The 24,305-nt window shown below is 42.7% G+C and overlaps 1 protein-coding gene across 7 annotated transcripts in view; it reads right to left on the bottom strand.

Moving 5' to 3' along the window:
• The window catches only part of REEP1 (receptor accessory protein 1), a 121,689-nt gene that overhangs the window by 26,854 nt on the left and 70,530 nt on the right, over positions 1-24,305 (bottom strand). For 4 of the 7 annotated variants that reach the window (XM_060187308.1, XM_060187305.1, XM_060187306.1 and 1 more), the window contains exons 4-6: positions 17,061-17,181; positions 9,220-9,333; positions 3,895-3,945 (exon numbers count right to left, since the gene is read on the bottom strand). In XM_060187308.1, coding sequence (XP_060043291.1) covers positions 3,895-3,945; positions 9,220-9,333; positions 17,061-17,181 — 286 coding nt within the window. The remainder of the gene's footprint in view (positions 1-3,894; positions 3,946-9,219; positions 9,334-17,060; positions 17,182-24,305) is intronic. The other 3 variants (XM_060187309.1, XM_060187307.1, XM_060187311.1) reach the window with 1 other exon arrangement.

The following is a 24,305-nucleotide window of genomic DNA, read 5'->3' as shown; positions in this document are numbered from 1 at the left end:
GGTCCCTGCGCTTGGCGTCACGTGCGCTTAACCCACTTGCACTACCGACTGACCACCCTGCCCCCCTTTATTTAATAAATCTTTTTCTTTAGGTTTCATTTAAAATCTATTTATTTATTCCCTTTTATTGCCCTTGTTTTATTGATGTCACTGTTGTTAGGTAGGACAGAGAGAAATGGAGAGAGGAGGGGAAGACGGAGACAGGGAGAATAGATTGATACCTGCAGACCTGCTTTACAGCTTGTGAAGTGACTCCCTGCAGGTGGGGAGCTGGGGAACTGGGATCCTGCTTCACCACCTGTGAAGTGACTCCCCTGTAGGTTGGGAGCCAGGGGCTCAAACCGGGATCCTCACGCCTGTCCTTGCACTTTGCGCCACTTGCACTTAACCCACTGTGCTACCGCCCAACTCCCGCAATGTCAATTTATAAGATTACAGTTGTCACAGGTATAATTTCCTACCTTACTGTTGCTGTTTTTTTTAAAAATACAGTACAGGTTCATACCTTTTCAAATGCATGTTATTCTCACCTCACCCATCACCAAAATACCAATGACCTTCTACCATAGTCCAGTGAACCTCCTCTTCACTTTGCACTCTCTTTCCTCCACTCCTGGTAACCTCAGTCCAGTAGCCATCATCCAAGGGTTTGTTCTATTGATCCATTCTTGAAATGCAATCACATACAGTTACATATGTGATGAAGTTCTGGCCAACAGGAGGTTAGGGCAGATCAACTAGGGTGTTTCTAGGAATGATATTTTCTCCTTCTGCTAGCTCAGTTTCTGCCTCTGAGTGAGGTAGAACTGTCATTTTGTCATTAGGATACTTATAGAGACACCCACCCAGAGTCATGATATATGCCACTGGAGAAATAACAGCAACTACTTCTTCCTAAATTTCTTATGATTTTCATTGACTCAAAGGCAAATATTTGGGGATGGGTCTTAACATTGCTGTTGCCTGACACTGTAGTTACTGTCCACACATGAGTGTATTTGGCTCCTTTCCCCCAAGGCAACTGAACTCCATAATGCTCAATTAACAAACCATTTCACAATGACTTGAGAAGGAATACAAGTCCAGGTTGTATAAGGCACATTCCACAGACATCAGGTGGGATCAATAAAGTGGCAGTGTTGGAACTGACAGAATAATACTGGCAGAATGGGTGAAAATTCCAGAGACAATACCTCTGCATCATCAACACTCTGGAAGGCACAGTGTGACTGATGTGATTGGAAGTGGATTCTGATGAGCTGAGTTAAAAGTGGCTCAGGAAGGCCAAGCGGTAGTGCAGCAGGTTAAGCACACATGGCTTATGTTGGTGCAGGGGATTGAACCTGGGACTTCAGAGCATCAGGCAGGAGAGTCTCTCTGCATAACCATTATGCTGCCTCCACAGCCCTTAAGACTTATTTTTTGTTATTTAAATCATGAGAGAGATAAAGAGAGAGAAGCCAGAACACCACTCTAGCACATGGAAGAACCAGGAACACTGGGCAAACAAGTCCTGTATTCTACTAACTGAGCTACTTCCTTGGCCACAAAATGTGTAATTTACAAAACATTTTATTTATTACACATGAGGGAGATGTTTTACTTGAGAAAGAGAGAAAGAAAGACAAGCCAGAGCACTACTCATTCTAGTATATGCAGTGTCAGGGATCAACCTGTATCGAACAGGCCATGGCCGGTGCGTCGCTATGTTCCATCGCTGGGGAGCCAGAGACAACCCGAACTGCCCCTGCGGCTCCAGACAGACTATGACCCACATAGTCAATGACTACCATCTCTCCAGATTCAAAGGAGGTCTCGAAACTTTACATCAGGCTCAACCTGATGCTGTTGACGGGCTACGGAAGAAGGGCAAACGCTAGAAGAAGAAGAACCTATAGTTTCAGGCATGCAAACCAGAGGCTCTACCAGAAGAACTTTTTCTGGTCCCCAAAAGAGACTTATTTAATTTATTTTTTTAACTTTTAAAATGATTTTATTGGTGAATTAAAATGTTTCAATATTTATTGTTTATTTATTTGTTGTTTGTTTCTGTGTTAGTCTAACAGGCTCACCTTTTGCCCCTGTCCACGTCAACACCACATACCAGTGGTTCTTTTAGCATGTGTGCTCAACCAGGTGCGCCACCACCCGGCCCCGCTCCCCAGTGGTTCTTTTATTCTTGCTACTAGAACCCACAAAAGTGTCTTAGAGTTACAGAATGCAGCTCATTTCTGAATGTTTCAATCTTTTTATTTTTCCCTTCTTGTCTAAAACACTCAGAAGCTGGACTCTGGTATATGCAGTACTGGGGATCAACTTCAGGACCTCATGCTTTCAAGTCCTGTACTCTACTGCTGCTGCCCACCTCACCTGTCATGCAGGTTGTAAATTTCTGTCTGTGTTTGTTTCTAACAGAGCACATCTCAGTTTTGGCTTACAATTTTTAAATTTATTAATGAGAATTAATGGTGACTGAACCTGGGACCTCAGAATCTCAGCTATGAAAGCCATTTTGCATAACCTTTATGTTGTCTCCTTGCCCAGAGATTATAAATTTCTAATCCTTTCCCCAGTGTGTAAGGAAAAAGAAAGTCATGCGGAGGGAGTGTATTCCTGGTAATAATCTGGTATTCCAAGGAAAATAATTTGCCACCAATAGAATGTCTGCCTCGTGATTCGGGAGGTGACGCAGTGGATAAAGCACTGAACTCTCAAGCATGAGGTCCCGAGTTCAATCCCCGGCAGTACATGTACCGGTATGATGTCTGGTTCTTTCTCTCTCTCCTCCTATCATTCTCATTAATAAATAAATTAAATATTAAAAAAAAAACAATGAATGTCTGCCTCATAGGGACCTGCTTCAACCTATCAGTAAAATTTGGGTTTAGGCCTTGATTAAGCCCTCCTTTCCAAAAGGACACACCCAGCCACAGAGAAAGGCTCCATCCAGCACAGCATGAATTTTAGCCCATCTTAGTTCACACACTGTCTAACGGCTGCAATTACAAACTATGAGAATAAAGACAAAAGGTTTCAGTGAGTCAGGCAGTTGCTAAAAAAGCTGTATTATGGGAGTCGGGCGGTAGCGCAGTGGGTTAAGCGCACGTGGTGCAAAGAGCAAGGACCGGCATAAGGTTCCTGGTTCGAGCCCCCAGCTCCCCACCTGCAGGGGAGTCGCCTCACAAGCGGCCCCCAGCTCCCCACCTGCAGGGGAGTCACCTCACAAGCGGTGAAGCAGGTCTGCAGGTGTCTATCTTTCTCTACCCCCTGTCTTCCCCTCCTCTCTTCATTTCTGTCTAACAAAAATAACATTAATAACAACAATAAAACAACAAGGACAATAAAAAGGAATAAACAAATATTAACAAAAAAAGCTGTAATATAATCATATGTCCCATTGGTAATTCAGAGAGAATGAGTTAGTGTTTCCTTCTAAATTTCCACCCTGTACCCACTTGCCAATGGAGTTAACTTCTAAAGACACACATGCTCCATCCACACCAATGCCAAGCAAGCTCCTTGCTAACATGCTGGATGAAGACAGGGCCTTGTTTGTGACAAGAAGTTGGATTAACAAACACAAGAGAAAGAGATAAAATTTCTCCCATGATGGCACCAGTCATCAAATTCAGTTCATTCTCCACATATTAAATGGAGAAATAACTCAAATAAGTTAATAATATGTTAGATGCCACCAAACTAATACACTGGGAAACTGTGGGAAGATGCCACTTAGTGGGCCACAGCTCTAGGATTAGGCACACATACACATGCAGGTGTCTCGGGGGAAAGACACCTGCTCTGATCCAGGCCAAGTGCTGGAGGCAGAGATGGCTGGCTGGCCCCTCTACCTGACTGGATCATTTGGTTAGTCACACCTGTCAACAGGGTTACCTGCCCTTCTTTGAGGTCCAAAGAGGAGACAAAATGAAAGATTCGAGCCACCTAATAAAGGGGAAAAGAAAACAAACAAACAAACAAACATGGGCACCAAATCTGTAAGACAGGGCTATAGGGAGTTATTTTGCTACACACACACACACACACACACACACACACGCACACAGACAGCTCTTCATTAAAAGGGTGCCATTTTGTGCCCCTCATCCCACATATACACACACTCACATAGACATTTCTTCAGTAACAGGGAGCCATTGTGTGTATATTCTCTTTTTAATTTTTTTTTTTACTTATTAATGAGAAAGATAGGAGGAGAAAGACAGAGGGAGAAAGAGAGGGAGAGGGGAGAGGGAGGGAGAGAGGGAGAGAGAGAGAGAGAGAGAAAAAGAGAGAGAGAGAGGAAACCAGACATCACTCTGGAACATGTGCTGCTGGGGACTGAACTCAGGACCTCATGCTTGACAATCTAACACTTTATCCATTGTACCACCTCTTGTCTGTGCCACCCCCTGGGTCATCTCTCTCTCTGTGCCATTTCTTCATTATTCACAACGAAGGCTGAGGTAATGTTTACCAAGTTCTGTGTGAAGCTCCAGAGAAGAATAAAGGTAATATGACACTTGACATTGTTCCCATTTCCAAAAAACTTATAGTCTAGCTGAGACATCAAGACAAGGCAGCAAGTGACAAAGACAACAAAAGATATGACAGAAGCTCAGGAGAGGGAAAGACACACAGTAGGCTGAGGCAGCCAGGGGAGACCCTGTATAGAAGCTCAGACTTGAGGGGGCTCACCCAGGTTTGAAATCCTGGCTACCACATGGGAGCCCCTAACAGGGAAAGTTTCATGAACACTAGAGCTGTATGGTGGTATCTTTCTCCTCTCCTCTCTCTCTTTCTCTCCTTCCCTCCCTGCCTCCCTCCCTCTCTTCCTCCCCGTCTCTCACCCTCTATCTTAAAACAAAACAAAAAGGCCACTGGGACTGGAGGAATCATGCAGGTGAGGAGCCCCAGTGATAACTTTAGTGGCAAAGCAAACATTTTTTAAAAAATAAGAATATTTTCTTTTCTAATATATATATATATTGCCAGTGGGGTTAGTGCCAACACTACAAATCGATTGCTCTCAGAGGTCATTTTTTTTTCCTTTCTATTTTACTTGACTGGGCAGAGAGAAATTGAGAGGGGAAGGGAGATAGAGAGAAGGTAAGACAGACACCAGGGGCATCAAATGAACAGGAGTTGAAGATGAAGTGAGAAGAAGGATATGCATCAAAAATGATGGAGATTCAGGATCTCTGATCATGAGAGGATGGTAACTTCATTATCACCAAAAAGATGAGACACAGATGAGGGGCTGATTTGGACTACCAAGAAGACAAAGGGAGGAAGGGCTCGGCAGAGAATCACAAATTTGCAAACTCATTCAGAGAAGCTTGTCTGGAAACTAGATACACCAAGTGACAGCAGGAGGTGAGGAAAAGGATGAGGTGATCTTAAAAGAAAGCAAGGCTAGAGAAGTTCCACCTAAGTCCAAAAGAGAGAGACAAGGAAAGGAGTGACAGAAGAGAAGATTAGGGGAGATGAGAACATACCAATAAGGTACTGTGTCACCACATCTAGGAGAGCCTCCCCTCCAAAAAAAAAAAAAGTGTAACCCAAAAATGCTTTCTCCAATGGTTCAACAGGACACTTTGCTGGGATCAGAAAGGCAAGTCTGTCTCTTTCCTCTCGGCTCTTGATGCAGCTAACTCCAGAGAATCTCATCAGTAGACTTGAAACAGAGAGATCAGCAACTATTCACAAGTTCGAGCCCTTCCTCCTCAACTGACTTATGGTGCTGGGTCTTTCATTCATTTTAATTTTATCTAAACATCTACTGAGTGGAGTGAAGTGAGGTAACATGCCAAAGTAGAAGCTCTGAAGAACAGAAATCCAGAGTGACAGGGCATTGAATGACAAAGGAGAATATAGCAGAACTCGATGGTTAAAAGTCTCGATGGTTAAAAGTCAGGAGCAGTGGATTTGGAGTGCTGGCATTGAGCCCATTACTAACCTTGGAGGTAAAAAAAAAATCATCTGGGGATGAAGCTGGGTGAAGGAACACCTGTTTGACTGCACACATCATCATGCTCAAGGTTCAAGTACCTGGTCCCCACCTGCAAGGGGGAATCTTCACAAGTGGTGGCGCAGTGCTGCAGGTGTCTTTCTACCCCCCCTCATTATCTCCCCTAACCCTCTCGATTTCTCTTTGTCCTATCAGATTAAAATTTTAAAAAATATTTATTTATTTATTCCCTTTTGTTGCCCTTATTGTTTTATTGTTGTAGCTATTATTGATGCCGTTGTTGGATAAAACAGAGAGAAATGGAGAGAGGAGGGGAAGACAGAGAGGGGGAGAGAAAGATAGACACCTGCAGACCTGCTTCATGGCTTGTGAAGTGAAGAAAAAAATTTTTTTAAGGGTGGGGACAGATAACATAATGGTTATGCAAAGAGATTCTCATACCTGAGGCTCCAAACAAAGTCCCAGGTTCAATCCTCTGTACCACCATAAGCCAGAGCTGAGCAGTGCTCTGGTCAAAAAAAAAGAAAAAGGTTAAAAAAAGGATTTTAAAAAAATCATCTAGGAGGGGCTGGGGAGACAGCATAATGGCTCTGCAAAGGCCTTTCAAGCCTGAGGCTCTGATGTCCCAGGTTCATTCCCTAGCCCTAACATAAGCCAAAACTGAGCAGTGTTCTGATCCATCTAGGGAGATAGCATAGTAACTATGAAAAAAAAAATCATGCCTGAGGCTCTTATGTTCCAGGTTCAGTCTCTAACACCACCATAAGCCAGAGATGAGCAGTGCTCTGGTAATAAATGAATAAATAAATAAATAAATAAATAAATAAATAAGGAAAAGGGCTGGGGAGATTATACAATGGTTATGCAAAAATATTTTTATGTCTGAGGCTCTGAGGTTGAAGGATCAATCACTAGCACCACCATAGACCAGAGTTGAACAGTGCTCTGGTAATAAATAAAGAGGTAAATAAAAGGACTGGGGAGATTATATAATGGCTATGCAAAAATAATGTTATGCCTGTGGCTCTGAGGTCCCATGTTCAATCCCCAGCACGACCATAAGCCAGAGCCAAGCAGTGCTCTAGTTAAAAATAAATATATGTGTTTATGGGGGTCAGGTGGTAACGCAGCGGGTTAAGCACATGTGGCGCAAAGCGCAAGGACCAGCATAAGGATCCTGGTTCCAGCCCCCGGCTCCCCACCTGCAGGGGAGTCACTTCACAGGCAGTGAAGCAGTTCTGCAGGTGTCTATATTTCTCTCCCCCTCTATGTCTTCCCCTCCTCTCTCCATTTCTCTCTGTCCTATCCAACAACAATGACGTCAATGGCAACGATAATAATAACCACAACAATGATTAAAAAAAAAAAACAACCAGGGTAACAAAAGGGGAAAAATGGCCTTCAGGAGCAGTGGATTTGTGGTGCAGGCACCGAGCCCCAGCGATAACCCTGGAGGCAAATAAATAAATAAATAAATAAAAATATATGTTTAAAAATAAATAGGAGAAAATAAAATTCTATTTTAAAAAAATCATCTGGGGAACTTATTAAGGATAGAGACTTATGGACCCACTGCCCAAGTCTCTGATTCATCTGAGAATATATGTACATATATAACAAAGTTTCCCAGGTGGGTTAGACACAAAAGCCAAATTTGGACTCTGGTGAGTCATCTTCTTTGACCCTTGCCTGGCGTTGCTTATGAAACCAAATTTATTCCTGAACCAGTTATTTTACTTATTTTATTTTTATTTTTAGTGCACATCTTGTTCAAAAGGAGAGAGCATTATTTTTAGAAGAGATGTGTGTTTCTCTTTCAAGATGTTTAGAGAAGAAAAGTAAAGACCCCAAAAGGCAGAAATTGTTCTCATCTGGAACCAAGTTCTTCAGGAAGCATGTATCTCTCACTACTTTGATCCACTTAGAACTAATGAGCAATGATTTTCTGAGGCAAGTTTTAGACTGTCTGGAGAATCCTTCAGGTTTAGTTGTTGTAAGGTGCCTGGCTGGAGGCCTGGGCTCTCGGTTTCCTCTAGCAGTCTGGGGGGGGGGGGGGGCTGGTGGTAGGTTGAGGCCAAACTGGTAAAAGATGGTCCTGTGAAATTGCTGGCAGAATAACATTACACATGAGTGGCTGAGAAACTGAGTAAGCCATACTGAACCATCTTTTTTTAAAAAATATTTATTTATTTATTTATTTTCCCTTTTGTTGCCCTTGTTGTTTTATTGTTGTAGTTATTGTTGTTATTGATGTCGTTGTTGTTGGATAGGATAGAGAGAAATAGAGAGAGGAAAAAGAAGTTAGGAAGGAACACAGAGACTTGAGAAGAAGACTGGATAGAAAAAAGAAAGGCTGCTACTTCAAACCTCCCTTACTTCTAGTTGCTGTTGCTGTATATATTCTCCTCCGTGTCTGACGCCCTCTGCTTAATCTAGGACCTTGAGCTGCTTCCTTTGAATCTGCTGGGTCACAAGAGCATGAAGTCCATCCATTTATGCCAGTCTCTCCACCTGTCTACTCTGAATTTAGGTTACTCTCCAAGTACGCCCTGGGAAACTGCAGAGAAGAGTTCCTTTCCTCTCCCCCCTCCTTCTACTCCTTCTCCTAGGCTTACATGCCAGGTAGTGTAGAATTTCTTTCTTTCTTTTTTTTTATTGTTGTAGTTATTATTGTTGTCATTGTTGTTGGATAGGACATAGAACAATGGAGAGAGGAGGGGAAGACAGAGAGGGGGAGAGAAAGACAGACACCTGCAGACCTGCTTCATCACCTGTGAAGTGACTCCCCTGCATGTGGGGAGCTGGGGGCTTGAACCAGGATCCTTATGCTGATCCTTGCACTTTGTGCCACCTGCGCTTAACCCACTGTGCTACTGCCCAACTCCCTAGTGTAGAATTTCTTAACCTGGAATCCATAGATGAATTCTGTTGGATTCCAGAACTCATCAGTTGCACAATTGCACAAATTTGTGTGTATGCAAGCATGTGTGCATGTAATTTCTGGGTTGTGTGTGTGTGTGTGTGGGGGGGGGTTAAGAGCCACCTTTTTTTTTTTTTAATTTCAAAGGAACCCAGAAAGGAGGTGATTCAAACTACCCCTCTGAGGCAGAGTGCAGTGTTAATGCTGCTTTGAGAAGCCACTAATTGGTTTTTAGTCTGTTGTGTGTGACTTGCATGAGAGATGATCAGGGCAGACTGCAGGGGTTAATTTGCTCATTTAGCTACAGCATCAGGGTCTAATACAATACCTTGGAAGCAGCCATCACTGCTGCTGTGGCCGCCACATTCAAGCCCCGCTTCCCAAAGTGCACAAGGGCATCATAACTTCGGTCTTTTGCTTGGACCAGGCAATCATCAATTTCCTGTCAAATGAAGCAGAGGCATACTGAGTTAGAGGGTTAAAATATATCTATTTATTTTTTAAATTTATTTTCCCTTTTGTTGCCCTTGTTGTTTAACGTTGTTGTTATTGACGTCATTGTTGTTGGACAGGACAGAGAGAAATGGAGATAGGAGGGGAAGACAGAGAGGGGGAGAGAAAGACAGACACCTGCAGACCTGCTTCACCGCGAGTGAAGCGACTCCCCTGCAGGTGGGGAGCCGGGGCCTCGAACCGGGATCCTTACACCAGTCTTTGCACTTTGCGCCATGTGCGCTTAATCTGCTGCGCCACCGTCCAACTCCCCCAAATGTATCTATTTCTTTTTTTTTTTTTGTAAAAAAAAGATTTTATTTATTTATTTACTAATGAGAAATATAAGAGGAGAGAGGGAGAAAGAACCAGACATCACTCCGGCACATGTGCTGCCAGGGATCGAACTCAGGATCTCATGCTTGAGATCCAGTGTATTGAGTCCAATACACTGTGCCACCTCCTGGACCAGCTGAAGAGCTTTTAGGTGAGCAAAAAAATTTTTTATTTCTTTATTGGGGAATTAATGTTTTACATTCAACAGATGTATCTATTTCTTTTCCCTTCTCTCAAACACTGGACTTGGCAGATTGCCCAATCACTTATTCTCAGGGGGATTGAAAAGTCACAGGCACCTTGGATGTGTGTGGAGAAGAGGAGGGAGAAGAGGATAGATAAAAGGGAGAGGAAGGGGGACAGGTGGTAACATAGCAGGTTAAGCGCACATGGCACAAAGTGCAAGGACCGGCATAAGGATCCTGGTTCCAGCCCCCGGCTCCCTACCTGCAGGGGGGGTCACTTCACAAGTGGTGAAGAATGTCTGCAGGTGTGGTCCGGGAGGTGGTGCAGTGGTTGGGGCATTGGGTTCTCAACCATGAGGTCCTGAGTTCGATCCCCGGCAGCACATGTACCAGAGTGATGTCTGGTTCTTTCTCTCCTCCTATCTTTCTCATGAATAAATAAATTCTTTAAAAAAAAAAAAAGAATGTCTGCAGGTGTCTTATCTTTCTCTCCTCCTTTCTGTCTTCCCCTCCTCTCTCAATTTCTCTCTGGCCTATCCAACAACAATGATAGCAATAGCAACAATAATAATAACAATAAATAAGGGAAACAAAAGGAAAAAAAATAGCCTCCAGGAGCAGTGATTCACATGTGCTTAACTGCTGCACTACCGCCTAGCTTCTAAGCAGCGGATTCATAGTGCAGACACCAAGCCCCAGCAATAACCCTGGAGGCAAAAAAAAAAAAAAAGAGAGAGAGGAAAAGGGAATGTTGAAGGAAAAAAGGAACTTGTTGATCCTGGGAGATTTTCCTCAATCAATAACCTAGGATTGTTTCTAAAGTCCTCTAACCTTCTAGAGAGGTAACCAGGTAGGGACCCTCCATGTGAACAATCCTGACATTATACAGCCAGTTGCCCTATAAGAGAGGAAGGAATCTAGGATGGAGAATAAGTGTCTAACCTCAGACCTGACACCTGTACCTATCTGTCAGACCCTGGCAGGTGTTTAGACTCTACACACAGTTTTGTCTCTGAAAAATAAGGACAGTGATTATGCCTAACTTGGGTTGCACACTGAGATTGACCTATGACCTATTTTTTAATTTTTTTAAATTTTAACCAGAGCACTACTCAGCTCTGGCTTATGGTGGTACTGGGATTGAACCTGGGACCCCTGAGCCTCAGGAAGGAAAACCTTTTGCATAACCATTATGTTATCTCCCCAGCCCAAGACCATTCCAGTAAGCATCACTGACACAGTGGCTCCTTTCCATAAAAACCACTGTCCCCTTATTTATTTCAAGGAGGTGGGGCCTTTGAAGCTATAAACTTCTGTTAATCAATCATTATCTCATACTATATAGAAATATTTCCAAGCAACAAGAAAACAAATGACTCCATCCAAAAAATGGGGAGAGGACATCGACAGAATATTCACCACAGAAGAGATCCAAAAGGCCAACAGACATATTAAAAAATGCTCCAAGTCATTGATTGTCAGAGAAATGTAAATAAAGACAACAATGAGATACCACTTCACTCCTGTGAGAGTGTCATACATCAGAAAAGATAGCAACAAATGCTGGAGAGGTTGTGGGGACAAAGGAACCCTCCTACATTGTTGGTGGGAATGTCAATTGGTCCAACCTCTGTGGAGAACAATCTGGAGACCTCTCAAGGCTAGAAATGGGCCTACACTATGATCCTGCAACTCCTCTCCTGGGGATATATCCTAAGGAACCCACAACACCCATCCAAAAAGATTTGTGTATACCTATGTTCTTAGCAGCACAATTTGCAATAGCCAAAACCTGGAAGCAACCCAGATGTCCAACAAGAGATGAGTAGCTGAGCAAGTTGTGGTATATATACACAATGGAATACTACTCAGCTATTAAAAACAGTGAATTCATCTTCTTTACCCCATCTTGGATGGAGTTTTAAGAGATCATGTTAAGTGAGGTAAATCAGAAGCAAAAGGATGAATATGGGATGATCTCACTTATAGAGAGAAGTTGAAAAAGATCAGAAGAGAAAACACTAAGCAGAGCTTGGACTGGTTGGTGTATTGCACCAAAGTAAAAAACTCTGGGGCAGGGGTGTGGGTTTAGGTCCTGGAACATGATGGCAGAGGAGGACCTACTGGGTGTTGTATTGTTATGTGGAAATGTTACGCATGTACAAACTATTGTATTTTACTGTTGACTATAAAGCATTAATCCCTTAATAAGGAAATTTTTTTAAAAAAAGAAATAGCTCCCAATGTCTATTTTGATGGGGAGATTAGGAGACAGAAAGAGAAGTGTTGTTTTTGTGGTAACCATTTTACCAAGCATGAAATTAGAGCAGAAATTAAAATTTATCTAATATCATATAACATAAGGTAAAGTTAAGAAGGGAACCAGGTGGGGGCTGGGTGGTAGTGAAGCAGGTTAATCGCATATGGTGTAAAGATGTGTAAAGGACAGGTGTAAAGATCCCAGTTCGAGCCCCCGGCTCCCCCACAAGCAAAGGGGTCGTTTCATGGGTGGCAAAGCAGGTCTGTAGGAGTCTATCTGTCTTCCCCTCCTCTCTCAATTTCTCTCTGTCCTATCCAGCAACAACAAGGGCAACAAAAATGGGGAAAATGGCCTCCAGGAGCAGTGGATTTGTAGTGCAGGCACCAAGCCCAGTAATGACCCTAGAGGTGGAAAAAATAAAAATTTTCTTTCTTCTTTTTTTTTTAATCTTTATTTATTGATTTTAAATAGAGACAGAGAGAAATTTTGAGGGGAAGGGATATAGTGCAAAAGAGAGACAGAGAGACACCTGCAGACCTGCTTCACCACTTGTGAAGCTTTCCCCCTGCAGGTGGGGGCCAGGGACTTGAACCTGGATCCTTGTGCACTGTAACGAAAATAAAAGTTTTCATTGTGATTTTTAAATGACTTTGGAGGTGATCTTTGACAGATCTTTGGTTTCACCCACCAAATCTACAGGAAAGTTGCACTGGCAACCTCAGGGTAAATCAGGGTTAGAAAAAGGGATGTAGGAAGGAATACACGTTTGATAACCAGGTCGAGAAAGAGGACATCAGGGACTCAGTGTTGGTGCAAAGGACCCAGGTTCAAGCCCCCAGTCCCCACCTGCAGGAGTGGGGGAGAGTTTCACCAGTGGTGAAGCAGTGCTGCAGGTATCTCTCTCTCCCTTGTTATCTCCTCCTTCCCTCCCAATTTCTCTCTGTCTCTACCCAAAATAAGTAAATTTTTTTTTTTAACAAAAGGGAACACCATTCCTCATAATCCTCTGATATGGAAAATATGTACCCTAGTTCCTAAAATGCATATAATTAGCATAAAGTACATATAATTAGCCTATTCATCCAATTCATTCTTTCCACAAAGCCTTCCTCTAGCAGTGCAAACTATGTAACATTAAAAAACAATAGAAAGTAATATATACATCCATCTATAGTGTTCCTATTTTATCCTTTAATGTTTTTTTTATTATCTTTATTTATTTATTAGATAGAGGCGACCAGAAATCAAGAGGGGGTGACAGAGAAGGAGAGAGACAGAGAGACACCTGCAGCCCAGCTTTACCATTCACAAAGCTTTCTCCCTGCAGGTGGGTACGGGGGGCTCAAACCCGGGTCCTTGTGCATTGCAACATGTGCACTCAACCAGATGGCCACCACCCGGCCCCTCCTATTTTATTCTAACCCTATTAGTTGATTAGTATAAAAGGTCAAATAATTAATGAACTAGTTTACAATGTTAGACCCCAACTATGTCTACACTTGGGGATTTATTTTATTTTATTTTTTTGCCTCCAGGGTTACCGCTGGGGCTTGGTGCCTGCATTACAAATCCACTGCTCCTGGAGGCCATTTTCCTCCCATTTTGTTGCCCTTGTTGCTGTTATTGTTGTTACTGCTGTTGTAGTTGGATAGGACAGAAAGAAATCGAAAGAGGAGGAGAAGACAGAGAGGTGTCTCTCAGAGAAAAATAGACACCTGTAGACCTGCTTCACCACTTGTGAAGAGACCCCCTGTAGGTGGGGAGCCCGAGGCTCAAACCTGGATCCTTACAATGTTCCTTGTGCTTTGCACCATGTGTGCTTAACCCACTGCTACCACCTGGCCCCCAGGGATTTCTTTTTTTTTTTTTTGCCTCCAGGGTTATTGCCAGAGCTCGGTGCCTGCACCACGAATCCACTGTTCCTGGAGACCGTTTTTTCCCCTTTTGCTACCCTTGATGTTTTATCACTGTTGTGGTTATTGTTGTTGTTGCTGCTGTCGTTGGATAGGACAGAGAGAAACTGAGAGAGGTTGGGAAGACAGAGAGGGGGAGAGAAAGAGAAAAACAGATACCTGCAGACCTGCTTCGCCACCTGTGAAGCAACTCCCCTGCAGGTGGGGAGCCATTGGGCTCGAACGGGATCCCCATGCCTATCCCTGTGCTTCGTGCCACGTGTGCTCAACCCGTTGCCCGACTCCCGGATTTATTTTTAAGACATTAAATCATGAGAAGAAACTCAGTCCCACGAATGGTGGTGTTCTGGATCATTATGAAGACCAAGAAGAAATGGACTATGTACATGCATGTTTAAGATCTCAAGAATACAAATATTGTGCCCATGTTCCTTGTTCCTGTTTTTAGTATAGAGCATTATTCTGTAGACTAAAAATTGTTTTAAAGAAAGGTTACAGTGGTCCAGGAGGTGGCGCAGTGGCTAAGGCCCTAGACTTTCAAATAAGAGGTCCTGAGTTCGATCCACGGTAGCACATGTACCAGATTGATGTCTGATTCTTTCTCTCTCTCCTCCTATCTTTCTAGTAAATAATTAAAATCTTTTTTTTTTTTTTTTTAAAAAAAGGTTGCATAGAAGGGAAGTGAGTCTGGAAAACACCAGAGGAAGCCAGGCATTGTTTCCCTTATCAGAGTGTAGAGGGGGGAAAAAGGAAGGACACCCAAAAGTAGTACGAGGTATAGGTGTGATTTAGGAAGTGAAGGGCAGAGGGTAGATACGCAAACAGATTCTCATGCCTGAGGCTCCAAAGTCCACCTGCACCACCATATGCCATATGCCATATGCCAGAGTTGAGCAGTGCTCTGGTAAAAAAAAAAAAAAAAAAGGAAGTAAAAAGCAGAAACATAGAAAAAGATGGGCAAAGACACCTAGATATAGATATTGTTAGTTATAAAGTCAACCCATGGCTGTGAGAATGGAAAAACTACTCCAATATCCAATGCAGGGGATGAGTGGGAATGGAATTATACCCCTATTATTTTATAATATTGTGAATCAATATGAAATCACTAATAACTTGTTTTAAAAGAAAGGCTACATAGATAGTGATACATTAAAAGGAGAAAATGTTAAACAAGTTAGTAAAAAGCTAGTATTTGTTTAATGGACTTTGTATCTATTATTGCATGAAATCTTAAAAAACAATGAAACAATTTATTGTAAGCAAATTTTGCAAATCAATACCAATGGAGATGTTAAAATAACTCTGCAGGTGGTGACTTTATTTTTATCAGAGCACTGCTCAGCTCTGGCTTGTGGTAGTGAATTGAACCTGGGACCTTTGCTGCCTTTTGCATAACCATTATGCTCTCAGTCCTATAGACAATGACATTATCCCATATGTGATTAGAACTAATTTTTTTCAAGAGATAAAGTTAAGTCGTATTTGAATTCTTTTTTTTGAAAAAAATACCTCATGCTAGTCAGGCGGTAGCGCAGAGGGTTAACCGCAGGTGGTGCAAAGCTCAAGGAACAGCATAACGATCCCGGCTCGAGCCCCCAGCTCCCCACCTATAGGGGGACCCCTTCACAGGTGATGAAGCAGATCTGCAGGTGTCTATCTTTCTCTCCCCCTGTCTGTCTACCCCTCCTCTCTCCATTTCTCTCTGTCCTATCCAACAACGACAACATCAACAACAACAATAACCACAACAACAATGCAAAACAACAGGGGCAACAAAAGGGAAAATAAATAAATATTAAAAAAAAAGAAAGAAAAGAAAAACCCTTTCTAAAAAAAATACCTTATATACATAGACATATTTGATTGAGACAGAGAGAAATCAAATGGGAAGGGGGAGACAGAGAGGGAGAAAGAAAGACACCTGCGACACTGCTTACTGCTTACAAAGCTTTCCTCTTGCAGGTGGGGACTGGGACTTATGCATTATATACACTCAGCCAGGTGTACTACCAGCCTGTCCCTCTTCCTGAACTCTTTCCTGAATTTCTCTGACTTATTTTTTCAGTTCTGACATTAGATAAATCTGCATTTTTCACTTCAAAGATAGTTGGTTTTGAAGCAAAGCAAATTCAAAAGTGAGTTGCACAAAAATTTACTATACCCATTTTTTTTTTATTGTTGTAGTTATTATTGTTGTTGTCGTTGTTGTTGGATAGGACAGAGAGAAATGGAGAGAGGGAGGGGAAGACAGAGAGGAGGAGAGAAAGATAGACACCTGCAGACCTGCTTCACCGCCTGTGAAGCGACTCCCCTGCAGGTGGGGAGCCGGGGTTCGAACCGGGATCCTTATGCCGGTCCTTGTGCTTTGCGCCACCTGCGCTTAACCCGCTGCGCTACAGCCCGACTCCCAACTATACCCATTTTCATTAATATTTACCTGCAGACAATAAATAACCATATTTCAATGTTAGCATACATTTCATTACTGATGAATAAAGCAAATTTATTATATTTAATAATTTAATAAATATATTACTACAAATTTATTATATTTCAGGCTGTTAGTAGCCAATTCAAAATATTTAATCTCCCTACATTTTAGTTTTCCTGCCTATGATAACTTTAGCATTTTTTCAATGAGTTTATGTAAAATTACATCTGCACAGGGACAGGGGTTGATCATGAGAAACAGGGGTTGATCAAAATCCAGTGTGTTGGCTAAATTATAAGTGAATCTTTTGTTTCAACATGTGAAAATGTTTTATAAGTCTCATCTTTTGAGAATCTTCTACTACTTCTAAGCATGTCAGAAAAACAGACCCAAAACAAAATACTAACAACATAAAAGGACTGGAAGAAACATCTTGTTATTAAGAACCAACTGAGGATCTCCTGCAGTAAAAGACTTTATCCTTTTCATTTATCACTTTTTAAATGTTCATTCACTGGAAGGAGTGAAAGGCAGAGCAGCATAAATTACCTTTTCTTTTGAAGACAGTGTGGGATGCACAAACTTCCTGTATAGGAGGCTGGAACCTTTTGTGTACGGAGACAGCAGCCAGGCTACAAATGCTATTTTTAGTTCATAATAGAATGGAAACCTAGACAGGGATGAGAAAATACACATTCTGTCAGGTTCTTGGCAACAGTATATTGGCCCTAGAATGGCAGACCCAGAGACACAGGCATCTCTCCTGCCTGCAGGAGGTTGTGGGACTCCCTAGGCTCCTTCTCCACCTTGAAGGTGTACACAAACAGCAAGCACAAGCACAAGACCTTTTATTTTTTTTGAAAGACGGTTCATATTTTCTTTCATTGCTGAAGCAAACCCAGAGCCCAGCCCTCTCCAGCAATCATGCCAGGGCTACGCATGGCAGCAGGTGGAACTTCCTGTGGGGCTCTGCTCATTCAAGTTGGAGCTGGAGCTGCCGTCACACTCTGTAGTCTCACCAGGCCATGTCCATGCTCATGTACCCCGGCACTCACTCTCTACTTGTGGCCAAGAAAGCACAGACAGATCCTCACTCCTGGATCTACTTTTTCATTCTGTTTATTTCAGACAGAGAGATACAAGGAAGGAAGAAAGAGGGCCAGGCGGAGGGTTGATAGCAGGATAGAGCAAAGGCTCTCCAGACTAAAAATAAAAGTTTCCCCTTCTTGACTTGTCTTGTTGTCACCGAAAGAGGAAAAGACAGTAGTCTTTTTTTTTCTTCTAGAAAACAGGATGCTACTCAAGACAAAGCAGCTAACCATAACCAGATCTTAATCTTTTTTAGTGCCACATGAAAGAAGAGTTTACAGTGAAAGTAACATATAATTCTAGAGCTGATAGTCCTGCTCCTGACTTCCAATCATTTATTCATTTCATCAACAATTACCTAGCACCTAAGGGTGAAAACTTGTACTGAGCACTGAGGAGACAATGATTAGCAAAGAAGACCTGATCCCCAGCCTACATGGAAATAAGCAAAATTCTGGCATGCTTGGAACTGACAGTCCATTGTGGAAAATATACAGATTATAAATAACCACAAGTAACATGTAATAAAAACTTGAGGGCAGGGGCAGATAGCATAATGGTTATGCAAAGAGACTCTCATACCTGAGACTCCAAGGCCCCAGGTTCAATCCTCTGCACTACCATAAGCCAGAGCTGATCAGTGCTCTGCTATATATATATTAGGACCCTCAACTTGGATCAAAAATAGGACCCTCAACTTGGATCAACAATGGTGAGAAGGGAGTTGGGCTGTAGCGCAGCAGGTTAAGCGCAGGTGGAGCAAAGCACAAGGACCGGCATAAGGATCCCGGTTTGAACCCCGGCTCCCCACCTGCAGGGGAGTTGCTTCACAGGCGGTGAAGCAGGTCTGCAGGTGTCTATCTTTCTCTCCTCCTCTCTGTCTTCCCCTCCCTCTCTCCATTTCTCTCTGTCCTATCCAACAACGACAACAACAATAATAACTACAACAATGAAACAACAAGGGCAACAAAAGGGAATAAATAAAATAAATTAAAAAAAAAAAATGGTGAGAATGTTCCATCCTCTGAAGGAACAACATACTCTATGATCCACCTGAGGACGATGGGTCCTGAAAATTGGGGCAGCTTATAAAATAGGACTCTCAACTTGGATCAAAAAATAGGACCCTCAACTTGGATTAACAACGGTAGAGAATGTTCCATGGCACAGGCGCCGCCATGTGAGCTGCTTGACACAGTACTAGCTTCGCAGGAAGTTCAGCACAGCTGAACTCTCCAGGCCAAACTGAAACCATCTTGCCTTTTGCCATGTATAGGGTTTAGGATTAAGCTCTGTGTGGTCCTAATAATATTTACCTATGGCCAGGCTCAGAGCCTGATCAATAACAAAAGTAGTAACAAAACCTGCACTGCACTCTGTAAGACTGATCATAATGGAACAAGGAATACCAATAATGCAGAATTTTTTAAGAGACTCCAAGAGGAAGAAATGTTTCCCCCTTTATCTACACCACTTCCATTAGTATTCCCACTAAAAGATTGGTGGTTCCCACAGTGGAGGAGCCACCTTATATAGCATAATTAATATATGGAAAGTTATGGAACCTGCCTAGATACACTGGACCTTTTAATCTACCACCCACTATTATGCTCCCACTTCCTAATGCAGGAATAGTACAAATAGTACACAAGAACCTAGTTCACATAGTGAGCATACACAGAAGATGGATTCCAGCTAGAGAGCTGAACTTTATGGAGAGGCTGGCCAGGTCAGCACCACCTTGGTGCCTTCTCAGTAAAGAACAAAACAAAACTCCTTGATCAAACAATGGAACAGATTTTATGAAAAATGGGGCTGTTCAATTTGTTTAAGGCCCCTAGAAACATAACAAGCTTAAAGTTTCTATGAACCACGGCTTCTGATGCATAGGGGCAAGAGAATCGCATAAACATACAGGTAGAATATTAATCTTAATAGGACACAGATACAGGAATAACAAAAGACACAGAAACTGTGATGGGATCTCTAGGGAGAAAAGTGCCCCTGGAATGTGAATGTTCCACAAAGCAGGAGGTGTTCCCTACCTGTGCTGTTCTTACTTGGTGATTTTTGTTTTAATAATCAAAGCCTTGGTGATTTATGTATTAGTGACCAAAGCCTTGGTGATTTTTGTATTAATAATCAAGGTCAATACAAGCTTTGATATCAAAGTGTCACATTTCCTCCCTCCCAGCTGATTTTGGTGTTTCCTGTGTGGCCCTGCTTGGCATGCTGTGCCTCATATTTCTAGGGATCAGTAAGAATGGCATTTTTTTTTTTTTTTACTGAATAGTAAAGGAAATCATCTGATTGGTAGAACACAGGACTGGCTCTACCAGGCCTAAGGCTCCTGGTTTGATCCTCAGCACCACAGGTACCACAGAGGAGCTCGAGCTTGTCTCTCTATTTTACTCTGGCACATGTAAAATTCACTCTGCTTTTTATAAAAATAAATTTTTATAAGAATTATGCATTTATTTCTTTCATGACAGTCTTTTCCAGAATGCATGTCTTACTTTACCTGATTACAAATTCCAAGTACCTTGAAAACACGATGCACTCAGGGGGAAAGATACCTATGCTAGTCTGAAGTGTCAGAGAAGTAAATCCCTCATAGGCATCCACCTTAGAAAAGAGAGAGAAGGGGCCGGGTCGTGGCACACCTGGTTGAGCGCACATGTTACAGTGCGCAAGGACCTGGGTTCAAGCCCCTGGTCCCCACTTGCAGGGGAAAAGCTTCACAAGTGGTAAAGCAGTGTTGCAGGTGTCACTCTGTCTCCTTCTCTCCCTATCTTCCTTTTCCTCTCAATTTCTGGCTGTCTCTATCAAATAAATGAAGATTTAAAAATAAAAAAAGAAGAAGAAAGAGAGGAGTCTACAGCCATACCACCCTGAACACGCCCAATCTGTAAGAAAAGAGAGAGAGAGAAAAAAGGAAGGAAGAAAGAAGGCCAAGCAGTGGCGCACCTAGTTGATCACTCACATCGCAGTGCTCAAGGACCCAGGTTCAAGCTCCTGGTCCCCACCTACAGGGGAAAAGCTTTATGAGTGGTGAAGTAGGGCTGCAGGTGTCTCTCTGTCTCTTTTTCTCCTTATCTCCCCTTCCCCTCTCAATTTCTGTCTCTATCCAATAATAAATAAAATAAAAAGATGAAAAAATATAAATAAATAACAATAACTTATTTTTAAAAATAAAGGAAGACCACCAAAGTAAAAGACTCTGGGGTGGGGGAGGAGGGCTCAGGTCCTGGAACATGATGGCAGAGGAGGACCTAACGGGGTTGAATTGTTTTGTGGAAATGTTATGAATGTTCAAACTATTGTATTTCACTGTGAGGATAAACCATTAATTCCCCAATAAAGAAATTTAAAAAATAAATAAAGGAAGAAGGGAAGGAAGGAAAGTTGTTTCAGCAAGTCAGCGCAGAGCTCCTTAACAGTGTTTACAGATATCCACGTCAACAGTGTGCCCACTCCCTTCCTCACTCAGGTCTTTCTGTCCTCTGCCTCTAGCCAGCAGCAAGAGAACACTTTCCTTTTTTTTTTTTAACCAGAACATTGCTTAGCTCTGGCTTACAGTGGTACAGGGGATTAAACCTGGGACTTTGGAGTCTCAGGCATGAGAGTCTCTTTGCAAAACCTTTATGCTGTGGTCCAGGAGGTGGCACAGTGTTAAAGTTTTGGTCTCTCAAGCATGAGGTCGCAAGTTCGATCCCCGGCAGCACATGTGCCAGAGTGATGTCTGGTTTCTTTCTCTCTCCTCCTATCTTTCTCATAAATAAATAAAATCTTTTAAAAAACAATAAAACAAAACCTTTATGCTATCTACTCCCACCTGAGGACACTTTCCTATCAAAGTTGTTTAATGTTTTACAGTCAGACAAGAGAAAGAACAGACGTGTGAATCTCCGACATTTGAACACTCTGGTAATTAATAATGGAGGACATTCTGTCCTGAAAACAATTTTCCCAAGGAGAAAGAAGATGAATTTGGCAAGTTCAGGGTCAAATACATGGTCTTCAACCAATGCCAAGGGTGATCTGTCACATTAAGCTATTTTGTTTATTATATAAAAAAGGCCTTTTTTTTTTTTTTTTTTTAAGTGTCAAGGACTCAATGGTTGAGTCCTCACTCCTGGATCTACTTTTTCATTCTGTTTATTTCAGACAGAGAGATACAGGGAAGGGGGCCAGGCAGTGGTGCACTGGGTTAAGCGCACATAGTATAAAGGGCAATGATCTGCGTTAGGATCCTGGTTCAGTCCCCAGCTCTCCACCTGCAAGGGGGTCGTTTCACAAGTGGTGAAGCAGGTCTTCAGGTGTCTATCTTTCTCTTCCCCCTCTCAATTCCTCTCTGTCCTATCCAATAAAACAGAAAAAATGGCCATCAGGAGCAGTGGATTCAAAGTGCCAGCACTGAGCCCCAGCAAAAACCCTGGAGGGAGGGAGGGAGAGAGGAAGAGAATGAGAGAGAGAGATAGAGAATGAACAGGGGAAAACACCACAGGGCCACTCTGCCATCTAAAATGGAAGCAACATGAAATAGCTTCTCTCAGTGCTGTCGTGTTCCTATGCTGAGGCTTGAACTTAGGGTCTCATACATTAGCCTCCTGGACAGACACAGTTAAGAAGGGCCAGATGAGGCCCCCCTGTGGGTCAGGAAGAGAGCGAGATTCTACATATATCTGTATAGATGCTCCTAATATACCAGGTATCAGATGCCCTACTATGAAAGGTAGAATTTTTGTCTTATGACTTCTCATATTATAGTGTTACTGCTATAAATATGTTACCTTCCATAGCAAAGAGACTTTGCAGATAGAATTAAAGCAAGTAATAAGCAGACTTTATTATTAATTATTACTTTTTTTTTTTTTTTTTACCACCAGAGCACTGCTGAGCTCTGGTATAGGGTAGTGTAGGGCACTGAATCTGGGGCCTTGGAACCTCAGGCAAGAAAGTCTCTTTGCATAACCATTATGCTATCTAACCCTGCCTTATTATTATTATTGTTAATCAGAGCATTGCTCAACCCTGGTTTATGGTGGTATGAGGGACTGAAATTGGGACTTTGGAGCCTCAGTTATGCAAATCTTTTTGCATAACCATTATGCTATCTCCCTTGTCCTAAACAGACTTTAAAATATAGAAATTAGGGAGTCAGGCGGTAGCGCAGCAGGTTAAGCGCAGGTGGAGCAAAGCACAAGGACCGGCATAAGGATCCCGGTTTGAACCCCGGCTCCCCACCTGTAGGGGAGTCGCTTCACAGGCGGTGAAGCAGGTCTGCAGATGTCTATCTTTCTCTCCTCCTTTCTGTCTTCCCCTCCCTCTCTCCATTTCTCTCTGTCCTATCCAACAACAACAACAATAATAACTACAACAATAAAACAACAAGGGCAACAAAAGGGAATAAATAAAATAAATATTAAAAAAATATATATATAGAAATTAGGGACTGGCACGTCCTGAAGAAACAGATTCACAGACTCCAAAGATCACTCTCTACAGAAAAGCAGAATTCTGGTGGCCGACATTCCCCATCGAGACAGACGTGCAGCGTTTCATCCTCCGGCATTTTCTTCTGTGGTCAGCTACTTTGGACTGACACCTCCATTGGACTTACTGGTGCACACTGCTGTGTTTCTCAAAGACTAACTTCAGCCAATTGCCTTGAGACTTTATAGACAATGTCCCCTCACCTGCAGGCTCTGCCCCAGAGGCAGAAAACTCCCCCTCCTTATTAGGTTATGCCCACAGAGGCATGAAGCGCCCCAAGAGGCAAGAGATGCCCACAGAGGCAGGAAACGCCCTTTGAGGCAAGAGATGCCCCCAGAGGCATGAAGCACTCCCAGAGGCAAGAAATGCCCTTTCGCCTGCTAGGCCTTGCCCTTTGAGGCAAGAAAAGCTCCACTTGGCATCACACTGGTTATTGCTGCTCGCCTATTTTGTTTTCCATGTCTTATGCCAGTTCTTTTGAAAATGCCTGTATGATATAGGTTTCTGTTCACCCCACAATGGCCACTAGTTAAAAAGAAAAGGGGAATTGTTGGTATGCATGAGACCCCTTCTGTTTCATTTGGTTTAAATCCCCCCTGCTTAACACTATTCTATTTACATAACCACTTCATTCTATTTACATAACCACTGTTAAACAAGTTCCACCCTCCCTCCAGGGCATTTGTGGTTCAGTGATAGGATTCTCGCCTAATCTGCCCCCTCTTTGTCACACTCTGATTTTCACCAGTCACTTTTCTCTCCACCCTCTCTATGTCACATCCTGTTTCCACCCTAGTTGGCAAGTATATATAAAGACAGCATTGTGAGTTATACAGTACTGTACTTTGAGTTTAACTTAGCTCGTCTTAGATTGTGCTGCGTCCTGCATGAATAAAGAGATACTGCCTACAGCTCAACCATGAGTCCCTGGTCGTCTGTTACCCACCCGTGAAGCTAGCCTGGTGAAAACAACCTAACCCATCGAAAACAACAGCCAGGCAGTGGTGCACCTGGCTGAGTGTACATGTTACAATGCAGAAGGACCTGGGTTTGAGCCCCGCCTCCCCCGTTCCCACCTGCAGGGGGCAAGCTTCACAAGTGGTGAAGCAGGGCTGCAGGTGTCTCTCTGGCCCTCTCCCTCTTTATCTCCCCCTTCCCTCTCAATTTCTGGCTGTCTCTATCCAGTAAACAAGGATTTTAAAAATTAAT

This window comes from Erinaceus europaeus, chromosome 3 (genome assembly GCF_950295315.1).
Source record: "Erinaceus europaeus chromosome 3, mEriEur2.1, whole genome shotgun sequence".
In the NCBI taxonomy this organism is placed as follows: Eukaryota; Metazoa; Chordata; class Mammalia; order Eulipotyphla; family Erinaceidae; genus Erinaceus; species Erinaceus europaeus.
This window is presented reverse-complemented; position numbering and strand designations above follow the sequence as displayed.